Raw genomic sequence first — 23,225 nt, forward strand, 5'->3', positions numbered from 1 at the left:
TGAAGTCGCTCAGTTGTGTCCGCCTCTCTGCGACCCCATGGACTATATATATAGCCCACCAGGCTCCTCCGTCCATGGGATTCTCTAGGCAGGAATACTGGAGTGGGGTTGCCATGTCCTTCTCCAGGGGATCTTCCCGACCCAGGGATCGAACCCAGGTCTCCCGCATTGCGGGCAGACGCTTTACCCTCTGAGCCACCAGGGAAGCCCCAACAGAGAAAAGCTAGTATAATCTGTAAAGGAAGGCAAGCTCAGTTCTGTTGAAGAGAGGCAGGAAGCCTCTTAAGGAGCTTGAACTTCTGACTGAGCTGAGAAGACAGTGGTGTCTCTTATTGGCTGTGGCAAGTTGTCTGACTTTCCTGGACCTCGGGGTCTGTTGTTGGGCCGAGATGTGGCACAAATTAAGGACTGGGGTTTGCCCCTCAGTGTGACGCGTGGCAGGGTCACTCAGGAGAGCCTGTGTCTTGTCTGTCCCTGCTGCTTTCTGGGTGTGTCGGGTCGGGTTGGAGCTGCCTGTCATCCAACGCCACAAAAGGAGCTTGTCTGAGCTCAAAATGCTCATCTGAGCAGTGCCACAAAATGCCTTCTAATTTATGAGGGTGACATCCGTTGGCCTGTGTTCTTCACTTTTCAGAGCTTCCCTGGTAGCTCAGATGGTAAAGAGTCTGCCTGCAATGCAAGAGAACCCAGGTCAGCCTCTGCGTTGGGAAGATCCCTTGGAGCAGGGAATGGCAACCCATTCCAGTATTCTTGCCTGGAGAATTCACTTGTCAGCTCAGAAATCACTAGAATCTTCCAGAGAGTTCTTGGGGCCTTTATGACCCCTTGCCCTTTGGATGTTTCTGTGTTGATACAACACCATGGCAGCAGCATGAAGGGCAAAGAAAATAATTCTTCCCATGGGAACGAACTAAAACCCCCCGCTCAGATCCATAAATCATGACACAACGCTGGAAAAACAAGCAGACCTGGAATTACAGCCCCATCATTCTGTCTGGGACTCCTGGAGACCACATGTGGTTTGCCGCGGTCCAGGGAATGCCCACGGCTTTGCAACTGAATTATAGACCCAGTGTTTGGCAGCAGCCCTGCCTGTTTTGTGCCATAATGAACCTGCTAAATTTAACATTTGGAGTATTGTAGCCAAGGACTTTTTGCCCTGACCAGTGGAACACATTTTTAAAAGTTCTTTTTCAGATTCTGAGTTGTACTTGATTTAGGAGAAGAGATTTTTTAGATTTGAAGCGGTCACCTGTATAGATGGAAGCCACAGCAAATTTTATTTGTGTGTCTGTCTGTCTGTCTGTCTGATCCCATGTGGCATACGTTTTAAATGTAAATGTTGCTCAGTGTTTGACTTGGGATATTTTTGAGCTTTATAAAGCAATGACTGAAGAATTATTCAGTATTAAAATGTTTCCATTGGTCTCCCTAAGTGTCACTGTATGTTGAGTATTTTCAAGCTCTTGGTTACATGTTTCTGCTTTAGGAATCACAGGAGATTTTAGTGCTTTGCTATAAATAATTTACATAACTTACCTTTAAATATAGGTATTAATTGCTTTACTTAAATATGCCATTGGATACCAAGTACTTTCTCAGTTTTAGTTACAGGAGTGTGTATATGTGTCTGATCAGCCCCCTACAGGAGAAGGGCATCTTCTGGCATCTCACATTTGGTACCTCTCACTTGTAGTTGCTTAGTAAAGAATGGATGGATGGATGAACCAACAGACAACTGGATATTCATAGTCATTTTCCTGAAGCGTGTATTGTGTTTCTAGTTACAACATAACTTTTGTTCTGCTTGACTTTTCTGGAATTGGCCTGTTTTCCTTCATTATCTGAATCTGATGAAGCTGGAAGTACCAAAAACCTTTTGAAATGAAGACAGAGGAGTTCTCTAGTCAAAATAATTTTCTACATTAGGCATTTTCTATTTTCAACTCTCCAGTGGTTTTATGTAGAAATCCTATCAGGTGTTTGGAAACCTCATCCTGGGATTGAGTAGGGAAAGTAGACCCTCGAGATGATGCTCTTATATTATAGGCCTTCTTACCTTGGAATATACTTTTTAAAACTGAGAAGGCACTTGAATGTTTCCTAGGTTATAAATAATATTTTCAGTAAAGACTCTTGACTGAAGGGTTTTGGGTAGAACTGAGGGTTTCATTTCTTGCTGCCAGTTTCTCTAGAAGCTCGTTATCATCATCATTAAATGTCCATGTGAATATAGGGCCAGAGAAAAGGGTTTTCCCACTGATCGGAAGTCGCATCAGATGGTACTTCAAGGTACCTTGGCTGTTTGTTCCACCCTTGCTCCTTTGGTAGTAGGATATCCACATTTACCCATGAGGAACAGGCAAGTTAAAGTTGCTCAGAGGAGATGTCATTTTTTCAGGGGAGGTGGAAAAGGGCGTCCCTGTGTTGTAAGTGCAGAGGTTGGCCCTCCCCTAACCCTCGCTGTCTCCTTCCCACAGCCAGTGGTTCAGTGTGCTGAGTCAGGTCCACGCATCCACAGACCAGGAGATTCGGGAGATGCATGACGAGCAGGCAAACCCACAAAACGCTGTGGTATGTGAGCTGCGGTGCGGTGGAGGGGGGCGATCCCGAGGGGGCAAGGGGACCAGGAACTTGTGGACAGTTTGTTTTGTTTTTTAGTAAGTAATAGTATAATAATTGGGCTTTCCAGGTGGCTCAGTTGGTAAAGAATCCACCTGCAATGCAGGAGATGCGGGTTTGATCCCTGGGTTGGGAAGATACCCTGGAGGAGGGCATGGCTACCCACTCCAGTATTCTTGCCTGGAGAATCCCCATGGACAGTGGATCCATGTCCTACATGGATGGGGAAGGCTACCATCCATGGGGTTGCAAAGAGTTAGACATGACTGGAGTGACTAAGCGCACACACACACACTATAATAATTAAAGAAACAGGAACATTTTGGTAAAAATCATACAGAAAAACAAGAAATTATAGAGGATTGTGAGTAGTAATAGATTACAGTTTGCCCATCTTGAACAACAAAAAAAAAATCAATTTTTTTTTTTTTTTTAGTTCTACCACTTTATTGCTACCAACCCATTTCCCTCCACCCTCTTGCACACATGCTCAGTCATGTAATCCCATGGACTTCAGCCCGCCAGACTCCTCTGTCCATGGACTTTTCCAGGCAAGAATACTGGAGTGGGTTGCCATTTCCTTCTCCAAAAAATCCAATTTTTATGAAATCGTGGAAGCTTATTATATTCTCTTCAAAAGATTTACTGAATTACAAATTGTATTCATTCTGTCATTAATCTCTCCCAGACACGTATAAACAGAGCCACAAAACCATATTTTAGAAGTCGTTTCCTTTTCTTGTAAATATAAAATTCAAGATAGATCATAATATAAATCAGAAAATTGGTACAATTGAAAGAAGTTCGTAAGCACTCTTTACTGAAAGTATTTTAGGAACAAGACAGAAAGATCCGCTTATAATTTATTTAATGAGTTGACTGTAGATTCTGCCCTGTCTCAAGGCTGTCTGTACTGAATGAAGGGGAATGTTTCCTTAGATAACTATTACTTCACTGTTAACACACAAAGAAGGAGCCTTTTTTGTTTGCCTGCTTGGAGAGGCATCATCTAGGGATGTTATCATGATGCGTGCTGTACTCCAATGGTTCTCTGAGTTTCTCTGCTTTTCGTTCCTTTCCAGGGCACTTTGGATGTGGGGCTGATCGATTCTGTGTGTGCCTCGGACAGCCCAGATAGGTAAGCTCAGGTGTGATGCTTAACAAAAGTACCTGCTCGTTACCTGCAGGCACCCACAGGCCTCTACGCTGTGGCCTTAGAGATGACTTCAGGCTTCGTGTTCCCACCCGATCCACTCCAGCAATCACGGTCTTCCTCTCGGGGTGTCTTTGGAGTGTGGGGGCTCAGGGGTGAGGGAGAGCGTGGAAACCTAATATAGACAGTCATAGAGACAAACAGGCTTCCCAGGTGGCCCCATGGTAAAGAATCTGTCTACAATGCAGGAGCTGTGGGTTCGATCCCTGGGTCAGGAAGATCCCCTGGAAAAGGGAATGGCAACCCACTCTAGTACTCTTGCCTGGGAAATCCCATGGACAGAAGAGCCTATGGTCCTTGGGGTCACAAAAGAGTCAGATACAGCTTGATGACTAAACAATAATAACAACAAAAAAACAGGGAGAAACTTGGGATTCATATAGGAAGGTAATGCTTGCGTCCCAGCACAGGGGTGGGTGAACTTCCCCCTTCTATACTTTGATAATGAATTGAGAAAGGATTTTGATGCAAGTTTATATGTAGAGTGTTAATAAATTAAACCACAGTCATTTATTTTCCTTGACATGCCTTCCTTACCCATGCCCTTAAAAATAGCATATTTTCAGTTTTTTGTTTGTTTGTTTGTTTTTGAAGGCAAATCATCTTTGGCAGTGGTCTTGGGGTCTTTGTACCCAGTGACCATCATCTTTACCATCTTTATTTTGCTTCTCCACTTAAGAATTCTGAGTACAAGTGGGAATTGACTTTTGCCTTCAATAACATTGCTTTAGAGAGAATAGAAATGAATTAAAATTGACAACAAAAATCATGTCTCCTGGGCCAAATGAGAGTTCTGAGGTGTCCATCACTCACCATTCACAAAGGCGTTTCTGAACTGTATTCTTTGTTTCAACTAGTCACCCTGCACCTCCTCATACCTGGCTCAGGAACCTTGAACACTTGCATGTCATATCAGTCATCAAAGCCCAGGTCCTTATTCTGATGGTCACATTCCTGCCTGCACCTCTCTTCTTCTAAACCCCTTTGTCTGGCACAGTGGGCATGTGATGATCCATGGGAGAAATTTCCATCCCTACCTGGCTTTTCCCTCTTCCCCAAGTGCTCACCTTTCTCCTTTCCTAACTCTAGAAAAATCTTGTTTTTTAAGGAGCACCTGTCTGTCCATACTATAGTCCTGTTCCTCTTTCTTTTCCTTGAATTTTTGCAGCACTTAACTTCAGCAAACATTTGAAAAGTTGCAAAATATTGTTCGTAGTCCCTAGCTCCAGTGATGAAGAATTAATAGAAGCAAGGTCCTATGAGAGACTCAGCGTGTTGCCAGATAAAAAGATGCAGGAGAAAGTAAATTTCCATTATTAATTTATCTCTGCCTGGAAAAGGCCCCCTTGTCAGCTCACACTAAGGTCATGGATCCAGGTGGCTCTCTGTTCCAGGCATAGTCAAGTGTATAAGATGTTCCACTTACAGCTGTTTACTTATCTTCTGTTACTGGTGTCTGACATTTCATTACCAACCCACAGAAATATTATCCAAGGCAGGAAGAAATTTACTTTGGAGAGGCATCCAAAAAAAATCTTTCCCCCACAGTCACCTTGGTTAGCCTGCCCGGAACCGAATTTCGTCTGGAAAGTTTTGCATGAAGAAATGTTTTCCCTTCCAGGACCTTTCAGAATGTGTTGCTCCAAGTGTAAAGGTTAATGAGGCATGAAATAAATCCTGCAGAAATGAGCGAGGTTTGCCTCAGCAGAAAATACAAGTAGCACTGCCATTTTTCTCCCCGTGACCCGTAAGCCGGGAAAAAGACGTTCAGTCTTGGTTCACACGGAGGTGAGGGTTTCAGTGGAGCTAAGCGGTTTTGCTTCCTTCTCTCTCCGCCGCTCAGACCCAACTCGTTCGTGATCATCACTGCCAACCGGGTGCTTCACTGCAACGCCGACACGCCGGAGGAGATGCACCATTGGATAACGCTGCTGCAGAGGTCCAAGGGCGACACCAGAGTGGAGGGCCAGGAATTCATAGTGAGAGGTGATGCCCTGAGGCTTTCTGACTTACGGAGCCCTGTTCTCATCTACATGAGTATCTGCTGCATTTCCATTCTGAGCCTCTTCTCTGAATAATTTTGCCTCTTTTTTTTTTTTAGTTGGAGTATAATTGCTTTGTCCAGGTTCATAGACATCAATTTGGGCAGACTTGGGGAGATGGTGAGGGACAGGGAGGCCTGGCATGCTGCAGTCCATGGGGTCGCAAAGAGTCGGACACAACTTGGTGACTGAACGACAACATAATTGCTTCACCATGTTGTGTTTCTGTTGTACAAAGAACTGAGTCTGCCGTGGATATGCATATCTCCCCTCCTCCTTGGACGATCTTGCCTGCTGGCATTGTTAAAAATCATCAAGTGAGGAAGGATGTGGCCATTGCTAGCAGACATACAGAAAGACAGCCCATTTGTAAGCTGATGGTCACCTGGTACGAGATGCGGCTCATCCTGGTTTTGAATAATTAACACTTCAGTCTGTCTTTCCAGGGTGGTTGCACAAAGAAGTGAAAAACAGTCCGAAGATGTCTTCCCTGAAACTGAAGAAACGGTGGTTTGTGCTCACACACAATTCCTTGGATTACTACAAGAGCTCGGAAAAGAACGCTCTGAAGTTGGGCACCCTGGTCCTCAATAGCCTCTGTTCGGTCGTCCCACCCGATGAGAAGATCTTTAAGGAGACAGGTAAGCGATGCGGTGTGGTTCGGGCTGATCATGCTTGAGACGTGGCCCGATTGATCATAGGAGTTGCCGGTTTGCTCAGAGCAGAGGGGTGAGGTCCCCACCTAGCGTGTGTACATTCCCTCCTCTCCTCTCCAAAAATCTCTCTTTCCTTGTTCAATTATCTTTTGAGGCTGTCCGTGGTTACCTATATGAACACTTGATAATGTAAACCATAGTAAAGGGTCCTGATTTTTTGAGTTGCAGAAAGATTCTTCTCAGGGCAATGAAATATAAACAAAGGTTTTCCTGCAGAACACCTTGTTTTTCTGTGCTTCTGTTTTTTTGTCTTTCTCACCGTTGCACCCTGAGAGTCATAATGCAGCTTAAAAACAAGGTAGAACCTGAGTGTCACTGAATGTAACCCAGTAGAATATAAAGTAGTCACACAGCTTCTTTTTCTTTTCCCGTTTGGGTATTATGAAAGATGTTTCTGGATTGTTTATTTTTATTTTTGTTGCTCGTTGTGACTTTGCGCTTTTTTAGTATAGTTACTCCATTCGAAAAATACTCTATTTTTTTTTAAACTGAAATCACTCCATTGTACTTTTGTCTGGTGTCTGAACACTTGGACTGCTTGCTTTGCATAAGCAGTTTCTTTTAAAGGGAGGAGGGAAAATCGTAAGGAAGAGAAGGAACAGAAAGGGAGAAAAAAAAGAAATCTGAAGGAAGAGTTCTCACTCTTGTCCAGAGCCTTGAACAGGACTTTAGTTTATGCCTGTTGCTTTTAGAGCAGATGATACTAATTATATGTTTGATTCTGGGCTTATCATTTTAATGTTCATCTCTCCGTCTCAACTGTAAACTCCACGTGACTTTGGGTATCTAGTGCAGGGCAGGGCATATGGAAGAAGTCAGCAAGTAGCTACTGAACTCAATAATAAGGGACTCAGGTGGAGACGATGTGGGTGCTGGATTTCTGGGACTCTGGTACGGGGATGTCACCTTGGTCCCCAAGGTTAACACTGGTATGCGTGTGTCACTGTTCTCACAGGCTACTGGAACGTCACCGTGTATGGACGCAAGCACTGCTACCGGCTCTACACCAAGCTGCTCAACGAGGCCACCAGATGGTCCAGTGCCATTCAAAACGTGACCGACACCAAGGCCCCAATTGATACCCCCACGCAGCAGCTGATTCAAGATATCAAGGTGAGAGTGGTCATAGTGGTCAGTAGTAGCTCCCAGATTCTCACCCTCAGGACACCAAGATGTCAACATTAGTCATGCTTCATTTTCACTCTGTAATTGAAACTAACTCTTGGTCAATTTCATGTTTGTGCATCCCGGGTTTTAAAAAATCTAAATGCTCGACTGCACATGGAATGTGATGCTAAAGCTATCCTGTCTGGGGAGGTGTTAGGTGTGGCTGCTGAGGCAAACCCAGCTGTAGAACTGTGTAGGCAGAGGGACAGTGGTCTGTAATTTAGGGTGCAGGCTCCCCAGTCGCAGGGACGTGGTGTGACCTGTGTGGGGGACAATCTGCATGTCACAGATTCCACTTGAGCCCAAGTTGGGGCCCTTCTAGGAGTCACAAAATAATTCTACTTTCACTCAACGGTTTCTAGACCACACAAGTTGATTCCTTAAGAGCCCATAATCTAAATCTAATCCCTAGGGCTCAGTCATATCTGACTCTTTACGACTGCATGGACTGTAGCCCACCAGGCTCCTCTGTCCATGGGATTTTCCAAGCAAGAATACTGGAGTGGGCTGCTGTTTCCTCTTATAGGGGATCTTCCCAACCCAAGGACCAAACTTGTGCCTCCTGCATTGGCAGGTGGATTCTTGACCCCTGCACCACCAGGGAGAAACCCAGGATGGGTCTAGAATGTTGGAATCCTTGTTAGATGCCTCCAAACTCACAGAAGAAGCTCCAAAGTTTCTGGACCAACATTGACCTTGTTAAATTGTGATTTTCTATTGATAAAGATTATTTGCTCTGATAATGAATGAATAGTTAAATGGCAGCCATGAACAAGGATCACAGCGCTCATTTTCCAGGAATGGAAATGAAGATGTGGGATGTTCTGGTTGCATTGTTCACATAATGGGTCAGTCCCTGGTGCAGAAGCGAGTCAGGGGAAATTATTTTTATGCTGTTCCTCCAAATTTTCCACATGGGCAGGGTTCCAATACGAAGGAAAGAGCCAGAGCTGTGACAGAAAAGATACCAGAATGATAGTGAGACAGGCATTTATTTACTGATATATGTCAAAGGAAAGTAGCTCATCAGATCCAGGAAGGAAACTGCCTTTGTAAAGGTGGGAGAGGGTCTAATACATTGGTAGGGTACTATTACCCCCCAAATTCAAGTCATGCTCTTGATTCCAAAATATGTTTTCTGGGTATTTGGAGTCAGATTCCTGTAAGTCAGTTATCCTACAAACTACAGAGCTGTCCAGGGAACCCTTGAAACTAATATGTCATCAGGAACAGTTGAAACTAGTAATGTCATTTCTTGTCTTAAAAAAAAAATGAATTTTTTGAAGCTTTCTTGTGAGAAAAGAAAGGAAAAAGCACATATCAGCTGAACTTTCTTTTCAGAGCTATATCTTACCTACCCCTCTATTTACTGTATAAATCAAACACGAAAGAGTAAATAGTTTTTAACTGTGAAACAGTGCTTCTTAACATTTAGAAGCACTTCTTAACTTAGACAAACACATTTAATGCATTTGAAATCAGATGTTTTTAAAAAAGTAAGTAGAATTTTTTTTAAAGTAGTTTAACATATTTCTTTCTTGTTTTCAGTTGAGTGTTACTGAAAAAGTTTCATAGTGGAAATGAAATTGGCACGATAGAATGATTTATTGCTTCTCCTCCAACTTTTCTGTTGATTCAAAGTTCTAAAAATAATTGTGACTTTTTCAGATCCCAAATTAATGTTTTAGAAATATGAATACATGATGAAATTCTCTGAGAGGAGCTCTTATATTTCAGGAGTTCTCAGGAAAGAACGGTCTCATTGATAGCATAGTGTCATTTTCAGATGGAGGCTAGAAAGACCAATGAGAGAACGACCAAAATGTATTTTTTTTTCCTAGTGGCCATACCACACAGCTTGCAGGATCTTAGTTTCCCAACTAGGGATCAAACCCAGGCCCCTTGCAGTAGAAACTTAGAGTCCTAATCACTGAACAGCTAGGGAATTCTTATTTTTAAAATGAATTACAAACAAGGATAGCGTGATTTGGCCAAATGACTTATGGCTAAACAATTAGCCAGAGAAGTTATTAATTTTTTAAGTATATGTAATTCCCAGAGATTGCTCCTTAGAAGAAAACCTATGACAAACCTAGACAACATATTAAAAAGCAGAGACATCACTTTGCTGACAAAGGTCTGTATAGTCAAAGCTGTGCTTTTTTCAGTAGTCATGTATGGGTGTGAGAATTGGACCATAGAGAAGGCTGAGTGCTGAAGAATTGATGCTTTTGAACTGTGATGTTGGAGAAGAGTCTTGAGAGTTCCTTGAACTGCAAGGAGATCAAATGAGTCAATCCTGAAAGAAAGAAACCTTGAATATTTATTGGAAGGACTGATGCTGAAGCTGAAGCTAGAATCCTTTGGCCACCTGATGAAAAGGACCAACTCATTGGAAAAGACCCTGATGCTGGGAAAGATTGAGGGCAGGAGGAGAAGGGGACGACAGAGGATGAGATGGTGGGATGGCATCAATGGGCATGAGTTTGAGCAAAACTCCAGGAGTGAAGTGAAGGACAGGGAAGCCTGGCGTGCTGCAGTCCATGGGGTCGTTCAGACACAGCTTAGTGACTGAACAACACCGACAATCTCCAGAAAGAAGGTTTTTTAATAATATAGGAAAATATATGCAAACCAAAGAAAGAGAATGAGAATAAGCTATGTAAGAAAAACAAGAATGTATGATTTATCCTGAAGCATCACTTGTGGCTATCTTGGTGTTTGAGATGATTAATGCTGGATTCCCACCACCATCCCCAAGCTGCAGGTGTTTCGTGATGTATGAAAACCATTCGTGTGCAGGTGGATACGGGTGGCTTTGTTCTTTCGTGTGTATGCTTATTATGATAAGCTCGTGGGCATTCTCTCATGGCCCCGTTCTTCTCAAGGAGAACTGCCTGAACTCGGACGTGGTGGAGCAGATATACAAGCGGAACCCCATCCTGAGGCACACCCACCACCCGCTGCACTCCCCACTCCTGCCCCTGCCCTACGGAGACATCAACCTCAACCGTGAGTCCCGAATTCCACCCAGACCCAGGACATGGTGCTGTGGTTCCCTGTGAACTCTTGAGCTCCATCAGATTAGCATTGGTTGGTTATAGTGACGTGAGGATTGTCATATTAAAGAACATGCCAGTTCTCCCCAGGAACTCACGGTACCCTTCATATACCAGAACTGGGGTTCCCAACTGCCAGGATCCGATGCCTGGTGATTGGAGGTGGGGCTGATGTAATAATAATAGAAATAAAGTTCACAATACATGTAATTCACTCGAATCATCCCCAAACCAACCCCACCCACCTTACCTGGTCCGTGGAAAAGTTGTCCTCCACGAAATCGGTCTCTGGTGTGAAAACGATTGGGGAACGCTGTGAGAGGCAAACTCTAAACAGGTGTCTTACCTGTCAGCTGTGGAACCTGTTTGGCATAGACCAGCTTCTCAGTAAGCATTTTGCATAGTGAAATAGTTCAGTTACGTGTTTAAATAGTTTAAATAACTAAAAATAGTTTACTTTAGCCTGCCTCCGTTGGGCTGATTGGAGTGTCCAAGGCACATCGCGGGGGCGCGGTCACTTCATCCTGAAGTAGCTCTAGTCCCCAGTCCTGCCTCTTGTCCGCTGCTCAGCGGGTACCTTCTCTGAACCCCACACGCTCAGAGGGTACCGTCTCCGAACCCCTCGTGTGACTCTCTTTGTTTTGCTCCTAGTGCTCAAAGACAAGGGCTACACGACGCTTCAGGACGAAGCCATCAAGATATTCAACTCTCTCCAGCAGCTGGAGTCCATGTCCGACCCTGTCCCCATCATCCAGGGCATCCTCCAGACGGGGCACGACCTCCGGCCTCTGCGAGACGAGCTGTACTGCCAGCTCATCAAGCAGACCAACAAGGTGCCCCACCCGGGCAGCGTGGGCAACCTCTGCAGCTGGCAGATCCTCACCTGCCTGAGCTGCACCTTCCTGCCCAGCCGCGGGATCCTCAAGTACCTCAAGTTCCACCTGAGAAGGTACGAGGTGGCCTGGGCAGTGCTGCTCACGTCGGGGGTGCAGTGGCCCGTGGCTCCAATAACTCAGACCCCGAACAGAAGACGCCTGGGGTGGGTCAGCCTCGTAGGTCACCTGAGCAGCTTACGGGGGCAGACGACCTTTGTGTCTCTAAACCACACAGGGCTGGTCCAGGGACCAGGTCACTTTGAGGGTTGTGTCCTAATGTGTAGGACATTGGATAAATTTAATACCACCACTCTATATAAGGGCTTCCCCAGTGGCTCAGCAGTACAGAATCCATCTGCAATGCAAGAGATGGGTTTGATCCCTGGGTGGGGAAGATCCCCTGGAGGAGGGCATGGCACCCCACTCCAGGATTCTTGCCTGGAGAATCCCCATGGAGAGAGGAGCCTGGCGGGCTATAGTCCATGGGGTTGCAGAGAGTTGGACACATCTGAAGCAACTTAGCACACGCAAACTCTATATAAACAGGAAAAGAACAAACAAAAAAAACCTTAGATATTTGTTTCAGATCAAGCAGGTGGAAACACTCTGATTCAGATGCAGATTAACTGTGAAAAAGGGATTTTCACGGGACAGTATGAGGCATGTGGCTTTTTCAAATATAATAGCTCTGCAGAGGTCAGCTGGTAGCAAAAGTTGCTCCCGGTCATACTTGGAGCTTTGGCCTCTGGATTTTCTGTCTTCCTTCCTTCCTTCCTTCCTTTCTGTCTCTTCCTTTCTGCTGCTTTCATCTTTAAACAGCACAGGGTGAGCTACAGACATGGCTGGCGTTGGCCCCGCACACCACTGGGACCCCACTGGCCACCTTGGTCTGCGGCACCTTGAAGCTGTCCGACTCTACCTAGCCATCCATGCTCACTCTGGCAACTAACAGTCAGCGTTTGTCTCCTAGGATACGGGAGCAGTTTCCAGGAACTGAGATGGAAAAATACTCCCTCTTCATTTACGAATCTCTTAAGAAAACCAAATGCAGAGAGTTTGTGCCTTCGCGAGATGAGATAGAAGCTCTGATCCATCGGCAAGAGATGACGTCCACCGTGTACTGCCACGGCGGGGGTTCCTGCAAAATCACCATCAACTCCCACACCACGGCTGGGGAGGTAAGCGGGAGGCCCAAGTGCCCACACACTTCCTCAGGTCAGGAAAATTGTGCACAGTTAGGCTGGCATACTGCAGCTGCTCCGTAAACGAGGACGTGCCCATAATCCTGCTAATCTAAGAAGCAGTGGCATGTCTAGTAGAGATTATGGACCTGACTCAGATACACCTACCATGACAAGGGTGTATCTGATCGTTTCTGCAGTACCGCAGTTTACTGCAGAAACGATCAAAGTATTTCTGTTTGCCACACAAACATCTGGAACATGGGGTCTTCCCAGGTGGCTTAGTGGTAAAGAATCTTATCTGCCAGTGCAGGAGCCACAGGAGACGTGGTTCAATTCCAGGGTCTGGAAGATCCCCTGGAGGAGGCCAAGGCAACCCACTCCAGTATCCTTGCCTGGAGAATCCCCATGGACAGAGGAGCCTGGCGGGCTACAGTCCATGGGGTCACAAAGAGTCAGATATGACTGAGCGACTAAACAACAGCAGCAATCTAGAACACTGGGAGAGGGGAACACAGTTTTTTTCTTTCTTTTTTCAATGTAAACTTAGTATTAATATTGCAAAACCAAGGGCTAAAAGGAATAGTGCAATAAAACCCAGGAAAGCTGATGTAGCAGAAATATCAGCAGAAATCACTGTTAGACAAAAGGGCTTTATTTTTGTTTTACAATTTTATTTACCTATTTATTTTGGCTGAGCTGGGTCATTGTTGTGGTGTGTGGGCTTCTCATGTCTTGGTACACAGACTTAGTTGTCCCCTGACATGTGGGATCTTAGTTCTCCAACCAGGAATCGAACCCACGTCACTCGCATTGGAAGGCAGATTCATAACTACTAACCACCAGGGAAGCCCCCAGAAGGACTTTAGTTTCATGCACTTGCTAGTTTTCAAGAAACTGGCCCAGCATCTGCCCCTACCAGGAAGCAGAATATCCTGTGTTCTTTTTGGCAAGGAAGACAGAGAACTGATTTCAAGAGAACCAGGGGGAACAGCACCTTTGAAATTCTACACACGACGGTGTCGGAAAGCTGCTCGGACCCTTGCGTGTGCCGGCAGCTCCCTCTGGCTTCTGATAAAGGCATGTTCTAGAACCACAGCTGAGGACCCCATGTGTTCCAGGTGGTGGAGAAGCTGATCCGAGGCCTGGCCATGGAAGACAGCAGAAACATGTTCGCACTCTTTGAGTACAATGGACACGTCGATAAAGCCATTGAGAGCAGGACCATCGTGGCGGATGTGTTGGCAAAGTTTGAAAAGTAAGTTCCTTCTCCCTGAAGTGGCAGCAGGTTAGAAAGAAGTTAAGAGAAAGAGGGTTTGAACTTCTATTCGATTTTCAGCTTTAGCGCGTGTTTGAATCCACCTCATTTTACCTGTGCTGAAGCATATTTAATTTCTCATCTCTTTCTGCTGCCTGTTTCCCTTGACCCTGGATAGAGCCACTGTCTCAAACAGGATTCACTCATCCTTGTTCCTCCACCCCATTCCTTCTCTCGGTCGCCTGTTGTTCCCATTATCTTGGAATTTTCTGATTTTTCTCAGATCTTCACTTGTCATTAGCTTTGAAGCTGAGTGAGTAGACAGAAGCCGGCTGCAAACCCCATTTAGTATCTCTTGGACCTGCAATATTTACAGCCCCCCAAGTAACACAGAAGATAGTCCTGCTCTAGAATGATTCTAGTGCCAACAACAAGACTCCAGCCAGGCTGGGCCCTCGCCCTCCCCGACTGCATAAGGGGCAGAAGCAGCTTTAACTTAGAAATGTGGCAGGGGACCACGAGGTTTAGAGCAGCCCCAAACTTCAGGTCTCTGAGAAGTGACATCCTCTCTTCTGGGTGGGCCTGGTCTAAGTGCTTTGGTGGAAATAAGCCAAAATGGAAAGGAAAAAAAAAAAAAGATATTTCTGCTTTATGTAAACACAGCTTCCCTAATATTCATGTCAGTTTTAGTTCAGGTTGTTTTTTTTTTTTTTTCCTGTGCTGTGGGCTTGTAGGATCTTAGTGACCAGGAATCAAACCTGGGCAGTGGAAGTGCAGAGTCCTAATCACTGGACTGTCAGGGAATCCCCATGTCAGTTGTTATAAGTATTTGAGAGTTGGCAGAGGGAATGAAGGAATAGGCTCTGTTTCTTTTCTTCCTCTGAATGCAGCATGATGCTTTGCTGGAACTAACCAGAATGGGCACTCAGAAAATACTTGTTAGCTCAATTTAACTGAAGGCTACCTGTTTGTTTTCTTTAAAACTAGGATGAAAGCGTGTTTTTTGCTTCTGGATGAGTTAGCAGGGAACTCTCAAAAGCTTCTCCCTGGCTCTGTTTTCTCTCCCACCACCCCACCTCCACACTCTGCTCTGAGCCCAGACAGGGTATCTGAAGGCTGATATAGAATACATCCCATGCGCTGATGGCCCTGTGGGCCACCCTTGGCCCGTATCTGGTTTTACTTCCTGCGTCTCTCTCCGCTTCTGTCTGTAGGCTGGCTGCCACTTCAGAGGCGGGCGAGCAGCCCTGGAAATTCTACTTCAAACTTTACTGCTTCCTGGACACAGACAACGTGCCAAAAGACAGTGTGGAATTCGCCTTTATGTTTGAACAGGTACATGGAAAGATTGAGGGCAGGAGGAGAAGGGGATGACAGGATGAGATGGTTGGGTGGCATCACTAACTCAATGGACATGAGTTTGGGTAGGCTCCAGGAGTTGGTGATGGACAGGGAGGCCTGGCGTGCTGCAGCTCATGGGGTCGCAGAGAGTCGGACACGACTGAGCGACTGAACTGAACTGAACTGATGGAGTTCTTAAGCTCCTTTGCAGACGCACAGGGGTGAACCCATTCATACCCCTCTCATTTTAACTGCTAGTCCTTAGAAACCAGGCATGGCGGTAGAATTCCCAGCATAACCAGTGTGGGCTGCTCTTTTATTCATTGGTAGAAGGAAACTTGCATACATATTATGTGAACTCTTGTACCAGGAACTGTCCTAGTTGGGGATGGGGAGGAGGGAGAGGGAGAGGAAATAATAAATACACGTTTTCAGTGGTACCCATTGCCAGGGAGAAATTCAAAGCCGCGAAGGGGCGTTAGGGTCCCATTTTATGGGAAGATGGCATTTGAGAGAAATCCTGATGGTTTGAGGGGACAGGCCAGGCGGGCGTCGTGTCACATGGCCATGTCTGGCCCCGTAAAGCCATCGACCGCCTCTTCGCAGGCCCACGAAGCCGTCATCCACGGCCACTACCCGGCCCCCGAGGAGAACCTGCAGGTGCTGGCTGCCCTGCGGCTCCAGTACCTGCAGGGGGATTACACGCCGCACGCCCCGGTGCCGCCCCTCGAGGAGGTCTACTCGCTGCAGAGGCTCAAGGCCCGCATCAGCCAGTCCACCAAGAGCTTCACGCCGGGGGAGCGGCTGGAAAAGAGGCGCGCGAGCTTCCTGGAGGGGACCCTGCGGCGGAGCTTCCGGACGGGCTCGGCGATACGGCAGAAGGCAGAGGAGGAGCAGATGGTGGACATGTGGGTCAAGGAGGAGGTGTGCTCCGCGCGGGCCAGCATCCTGGACAAGTGGAAGAAATTCCAGGGCGTGAGCCAGGAACAGGCCATGGCCAAGTACATGGCCTTGATCAAGGAGTGGCCTGGGTACGGGTCGACGCTCTTCGATGTGGAGGTGAGCGCGGGCTGCTGCCTCCCGGACCAGGTTGCGCACCCGAGTCAGTGTGACCTCGGTCAAGGTCACGGGGAGGGAGGACCGGGTAGAACATGTGGCTCTCTTGCCCTCTGAGGTTGCGTGCATGCTAAGTCGCTTCGGTCATATCAGACTCCTTGCGACCCTCCCACCGGGTTCCTCTGTCCATGGGGATGCTCCAGGCGTGAATACTGGAATGGGTTGCCATGTCTTCCTCCAGGGCATCTTCCCCACCCAGGAATCAAGCCCGTGTCTCTTATGTCTCCTGCTTTGGCAGGTGGATTCTTTACCCACTAGCACCACCTGGGAAGCCCTGCCCTTGTACGTTAGAGCTCCCCAGTTTTACCCCTCACACCCTCCCCCATCCACCCAAAGTATTCTTCCTCCTTTTCGTAAATGCTTTTGTAATGTGAGAAGCAAGTGGAAAATTAAGATATCACCTATTCTTAAATAACTGACTTTATTATTCAAGCTGTAGACCCAGTGAAAAAGTGCTGGTAAAAATCTACATTAAAGTTTTTAAAAGAATCTTAGCCAGTATGTCCATAAAATTAGAAAATTTGGATATATTTGGATTTTAATTTTTTTTCCCCATGACTGTTTGTAGGAAAGAATTTCTTTTACACAATTGGAATTTGGCTAAATTTGCATCAACCCAGTACTGATTCATATCCTTTTTCTTTTTTTAAGTAGACCATTTATTGAAAGAAAATTTTATTAATGATCAAAATCAAGCCTTTGACAAACTGCAGCCTGAGGGCCAAATGCTGCCTGCCTTCTTTTTTTTTTTTTTTTTAAATAAAGTTTTGTTGGGATACAGCAGTGCTCTTTCTTTTATGTATTTTTCTTTGGCTGCTTTCAGGCTAAAATGGCAGAGTTGAATAGCTGTGACCGACACCACAAACTCTAAAATATTTACTGTCTGTTCCTTAACAGATAAGTTTGCCAACTCTTGGTCTAGATGAGCATCTATTTTTCTTATGATCAGGGTCATTCAGCATGTTATCTGTTGACTTTTAAAGGAGGCTTTATTAAACCCTAAATATTGATAATATATTCCATGAGTTTTCACTGGATGCCATCTTTGGGTGGGCGGGTTGGTTGGTCGAGTCAGTTAGATTTGTTTTTAAGTGTAAGTCAGATGCTTTGTACAAATAGCTCCTCTCCTGCATCCCCAATGTGTATCCCTCTTGCGTCCCATTGCCTGCTGGTGTCATCCCTATATCCCAGCTCCTATATCCTTCCACTTATGTGTGCAAAAAAGCCTGTTGGTAAACCAGTGAAATCAACCACCATACACACAAAAGGTCATTGCTGCTCCTTGTCCCGAGATGTGTTTTTCAGGAGGAGCTGAAATTGCTCAGCACATGTTTGGAGAATTTCCCTCTATGTTCCTAGATTTTGTATTTGAAGAACAATCATCCAAAGCAGGATTGAGGTGGAATTAGAGATAGACAGGGATCCCCAGGTGGCATTAGTGGTAAAGAACCTGCCTGCCAGTGCAGGTGATGTAAGAGATGCCGGTTCCATCCCTGGGTAGGGAAGATCCCCTGGAGGAGGGCATGGCAACCCACTCTAGTATTACCTGGACAGTCCCATGGACAGAGGAACCTGGTGGACTACAGTCTATACGGTGCAAAGCGTCAGACACAGCTGAAGTCACTTAGCATGCAATGATAGACAGGCTGCTTGATTTGATGGGGAATTACTGTCAAGTTCCTCGCCTGTGGCCACCTTTTCATAGCTAATTTACATGGCCAAGACAGTGGTGATGTTGAGAGGTGAAGAGTCCAAGCAAGATGCTGAATTTACTAGTTGGTGTTCTCCAAATACATGGGGTTGATGAGTTGGTCAGAAATCAATTAAGACAGCCAGAGAGCTACCATATCTTGTATTTAAATTGCCCTCTGCATAAAAAGACATTGAATGTGTTCAGTACTCTGTGCAGAGGGCTGGGCTCAAAGCCCATCTTGTGGTTTCTGTGTCCTGTTTCTGACTTTGCTGATCTGATCTTGCCCCAACTCTTGCCCGCCCCCCAGTGCAAGGAAGGTGGCTTTCCCCAGGAACTCTGGCTGGGCGTCAGTGCTGACGCAGTCTCTGTCTACAAGCGTGGGGAAGGGAGGCCATTGGAAGTCTTCCAGTATGAACACATCCTCTCCTTCGGTGCCCCGCTGGCCAACACCTACAAGATCGTCGTCGATGAGAGGGAGCTGCTCTTTGAAACCAGTGAGGTAAGAGGCAAATCTTTGGTCTGTGGCCTTGATGAACTAGCAAGACAACATCCCATTTCCTGATGCCTTTGACCAAATAACTTTATTTGAATATTTCGCTCTAAGACATAGGGAAATGCAGTGTGGTGGTCCCACCCCTGCTGCAGGTTTCTCCCAGGCCAAAATCTGATAGTCCCACATTTCTTCTGTATACCTTTGCAATGGAGAAATTTGGTTTCCAGCTGTCAGGGGGTCTTACCCTTGCAGGAAGAGAAAGGGAAGTGACATAGAGGTCCACAAAATATATATATGTATATATATTTTGGCAATAAAGCCTTGCGAAAATTATTAGACAAGGTGGCAGTGTATGACAGCTATGAGACTGGGGCCAGGCAGTGTCCAAGGAGCAGGAGGGAGTGAGTGGCAGACCGTCCTGGGAAGAGCTAATTCTCACCACACAAAAAAAAATCACAAAAACTCCTCTGTATATATGCCATCCCGCTCCAAAGCATAAAATGTAGTAGTAATCATGATGAGAATGCAGGAAGCCTGTTGAGGTCTCCACACGGGGAGCTGCTAGCAAGCAAAGGTAAGAAATGGGCGTGAATTCCATGCCTCCCATTTGGCTACTGGCGTGAAGTGAGGGAGAGGTGCTGGGAGGTGATGACCACGGACGTGGTGCAGGAGGTGTGCAGTGGGCTGGAAGGAGGTGGGGGCTTTTATGGGAGGGTCCATGGTGCCCGGCTGCTGGGTTTGGTCAACTCCAGTAGACAACAGAGAACCGTTGTGAGATCTTTGTGCATGGTGTGTCTGGACAGTGCTTTCACAGGGATGTCCGGTGGGATTAGAAGGAAGAGAGATCAGGGAGATGGAAGCCAGTTAGGATGTCTTCGCAGGGACCCAGGCCAGCCATCTGGAGGAATGGGCCAGAAAGGGGTGGCAGTGAACACATCCTGGAAGAGCTACTGTGGGTGCAGAGTTGTCAGGGAGCAGAACATGCATGGGTGGCTCTTGGTGGGGTGGGAGGTGGTGGTCCCCATCCACCCACCCCCCACCCTCGCCCTGGCCCTCAGTCTGTTTCTCCAGCTATATCAGGAGGTGCTGACCAGCAGGATGGGATCCAATCTTTAAAGCTGTGATTTTCAGTGGGGACAGTCATCCCAACCCTGATCATACCAGGACTCTTAATGTGATTAGATGGGGGCTTTATTTTACCTGCAAATGTGACAGTTTTACATCAGGCAACCTCCAGGTGGCGCAGGGGGAAAGGCTAGGAGTCCCTTCTCCCCACCATGAGCAAAAGGGCAAAAGCAGTTGAACTTTTGGCCAAATCCACAGCCTGCATCGTGAATTCACACGGGCAGGCTACTGGCTTTTGCGGACAGGACGGGCCCCGCTTGCCCGCCCTGGGCGGAGGATGTCTGATCGTTGGCCTGGGCCCCCTGGCCTTGCGGACACTTGGTGACCGTGGTCCGACTGCTCCCTCCGCAGGTGGTGGACGTGGCCAAGCTCATGAAAGCCTACATCAGCATGATTGTGAAGAAGCGCTACAGCACCTCCCGCTCCGTGAGCAGCCAGGGCAGCTCCAGGTGAAGGCGGCCTGAGTCCACGGCGAACTCGGCACCTGCACGCGCCACCCCCCGCCTCGGCCCCGCCGGCTCCCGCGTCTGCAGTCCGAATTGCGGCCGCTCGGGACTTTCCAGAAGACCCTCGTCGGAGGGAGGTGTCTCGGGGGACCTTTCGCCCTGTCCATTCCAGCGACCGGTGTATTCAGATGTACCACCTTAACCCAGTTTCCAAAGCTTTACTTCTCTTAGATGACACATGCCTTAAAAAGAGAGGAAACGAAACGCACGCTGCCACCAAAGCAGCCGGAAGTGCCTTAACTCCGTGGAACCGACACAAACCCCCCGTAACTGTGCTACTGAAGGGAGATAGATGCTCGCCCCTGCTTTTCAGAAAGGCTTGCTGAGCTTGGGGTGGGGGAGGGGCGTCGATCCATCAATTCTGCACTAACCTCCCGCCTGATTCCCCCTGGGAGGGAAGGTGAGGGAGTGGGGAGGGGGACGGAGAGAGAGCGAGAGGGGATGGTCTATTTTAGGTGGAGAGCTGCTGGCAGCCTTCCTCACAGACGCCTATTAACTTTTTCTCGTTTATCTTTAATGTGCATGTGCTTGCCTGTGCACGCATGTGTTCATAAACACATCACTTTCATCATTGTTCCGCGAGCCTTGAAAGCGAAGGGAAAGAGGATGTGCAATGAATGGTGTAGCATCTGTATATTTTAATTGTTCAGAGTCAAGAGTCCTCAACTGTTACTTGGCAAGGTGGTTTTTATTAACAACCTGGAATCCTGGATTTTTCCTGTCTTTGCTGTATTTCAAAAGCCACATTTTTGACTCCAGTTTTGTTTTACGTGTAGCAAAGTCTGCAATCTGTGTCTGCTGTATCATAAACAGATATGCAGCCTGCAAATAACTGTATTTATAAACCACTCTTAAACAGCTCGCTCCAAGGCTGTTTTTAGAACTGTATGAAGTCACTTTGGAGTCTTCAGTTTCTAAGAGATTTAAGTTAAAAAAATGTTTCCTGGAAGGTTAGCTTGAATCACTCTGTGGGTAGATTGTGACTTAACCATGTTTGAATATGAGGGGAAAATGTCACCTTCCTTGAAAGCAACTTGAGCAAATCTTTAAAGGACCCTGACATTCAATGCTGAGGCTTTAATAAAATACACACCTATTTTATCCCAAGTTTATAATGATGACCTGAACAAGGCCCCTGTAAATAAATCAGCGTTTATGACCAGAAGAAAGGTAATCTGGTCTTGGACTTCTATTTTTATACAGAAAACTTGTAAAGACTTAGGCCAACTAAGTCTAACCACCAAGAGAAGAAACTTGCCTTATCCCTATGGATAGCCATGCGGAATCATTGTTTCTTGGCTCAAGAAAGTCTGACAATAAAAGATACTAGCTAACGTTCAGTGTCTTTTCTTTATGGGGTGGCTCTCAATACCATGTGGGCCTTGTTTGTGTTTTTGTTGGGTTTTCTTTTTAATGCTCAAGGCTTCAAAGGGTCAAAGCTGTGTGTTTCATGCACTTGATCATCAGGACTATATGTCAACCATGTAGTCATTTTTAGCAGCTTTTTAGACACAGAGCATGACCCCAAGAAAGCGAGGAAGATAAAACACCAGGTTCAGTGAAAGCACAGAAATCTGAGGACTTGAGTTGTGGATATTAGACTGTCTCCTAAAGCCGAGCCCCAAGACGCCTGATGGCAGAGCCTCTGTCCTGCCACCTGCTTGCAGGCCTGCTCACCTGCTTGTGAGCAGAACACCCAGGGAACTTGTCTAGTGACCGATTTCCCCCAAAGAACCGACACAGGCTCCTCAATCAGACATGGCATGTGACGTCCCTGGTGCCCCCCGATGTCCTCATCACCTGTGTGTCCTTGTGTCCTGGATCCGCCTCCTCCCAGGAGCGATCAGGAGGTGATCCCAAGCCAAGTGCTGCCCCAGCACTTGGCCTGGAGGTGACCAAACAAAGGTGAGCTAAGATTCCGGTATTTTGTTGTTGTCATTGTTTTCATTTCAGGCCCCAAGAGCAGCCGGCAGAAGTGCCTTTTCCACTACTGACCACTCAGGACTTCCTGTGTAACTTCTCATACCCCAGAAGGGTGCCCCACACCCCCAATCACATATGAGGAAGTGGGCAGAGACAGGCAAAGTGGCTCGGCTGAGGCATTGCAGCAGCACCAGACTTGGACCCAGGTCTCTTTACACAGAAGCTTTTACCCATCAATAGCTTCAACTTAACATTTTATTTAGAAGTAATTAGAGATTCAGGGGAAGTTGGAATAGAACGTACAGAAAGGCCTCTACACCCCCTGGGTGTCCCCAGGGGTAACATCTCACACAATCACAGAAAAGATCACAGCTAAGAAACTTGAGTTTCCTCCATCTGTGGTTTATTCTGATTTCACCAGATTGACAGGCACTCATTGTGTGTGAGACTAATAGGTTTGTGCACGTGACCTGTGGAGTAATGTTGAGTCTCTGCTTATTACAGAGAAAGGCATCAACATGGACAACTAGTTGGACAACCTAGTTTTTTTATTCTAATTTTTAATACTTTTAGAAGATAATACACATAGGTGAGATTTTTTTTATTCAAACAGTGAGAGTAAAATGACTTTTCCACCCAGCTGTGATCCCCTGGTTTACCCAATTCCCCAGAAACAATTACTTTTACCATTTTTTAGAATGTCCTTCTAGAAATATTCCAAGCATATACTCACATCAATATTCCCAACCCCTTCCATTTTAAGAAATACACAAAAGCATAAACTCTCTTGCACCTTCCTTTTCTCCCAGGGTATTTTAGATATGATTGCACATGGTATCTCTAGAGGTGCCTAGTCCTTTTTGTGTCCTAGACAGCTTTGGAGAGGAAAAAAAAA

At 46.4% G+C, this 23,225-nt stretch overlaps 1 protein-coding gene across 2 annotated transcripts in view; it reads left to right on the plus strand.

Annotated features, from left to right (window-relative positions):
- Positions 1-21,741, plus strand: part of MYO10 (myosin X) — a 256,083-nt gene extending 234,342 nt beyond the window's left edge. For both annotated transcript variants that reach the window (XM_043489225.1, XM_043489226.1), the window contains 13 exons: positions 2,481-2,574; positions 3,705-3,760; positions 5,679-5,821; positions 6,324-6,518; positions 7,549-7,706; positions 10,649-10,772; positions 11,471-11,768; positions 12,665-12,872; positions 13,997-14,133; positions 15,348-15,468; positions 16,081-16,533; positions 18,591-18,782; positions 20,253-21,741. In XM_043489225.1, coding sequence (XP_043345160.1) covers positions 2,481-2,574; positions 3,705-3,760; positions 5,679-5,821; positions 6,324-6,518; positions 7,549-7,706; positions 10,649-10,772; positions 11,471-11,768; positions 12,665-12,872; positions 13,997-14,133; positions 15,348-15,468; positions 16,081-16,533; positions 18,591-18,782; positions 20,253-20,354 — 2,281 coding nt within the window. In that variant the 3' untranslated portion in view covers positions 20,355-21,741. The remainder of the gene's footprint in view (positions 1-2,480; positions 2,575-3,704; positions 3,761-5,678; positions 5,822-6,323; positions 6,519-7,548; positions 7,707-10,648; positions 10,773-11,470; positions 11,769-12,664; positions 12,873-13,996; positions 14,134-15,347; positions 15,469-16,080; positions 16,534-18,590; positions 18,783-20,252) is intronic.
- Positions 21,742-23,225: the final 1,484 nt, after the last annotated feature.

The sequence above is a fragment of the Cervus canadensis genome, chromosome 16 (assembly GCF_019320065.1).
Source record: "Cervus canadensis isolate Bull #8, Minnesota chromosome 16, ASM1932006v1, whole genome shotgun sequence".
Taxonomy (NCBI): Eukaryota; Metazoa; Chordata; class Mammalia; order Artiodactyla; family Cervidae; genus Cervus; species Cervus canadensis.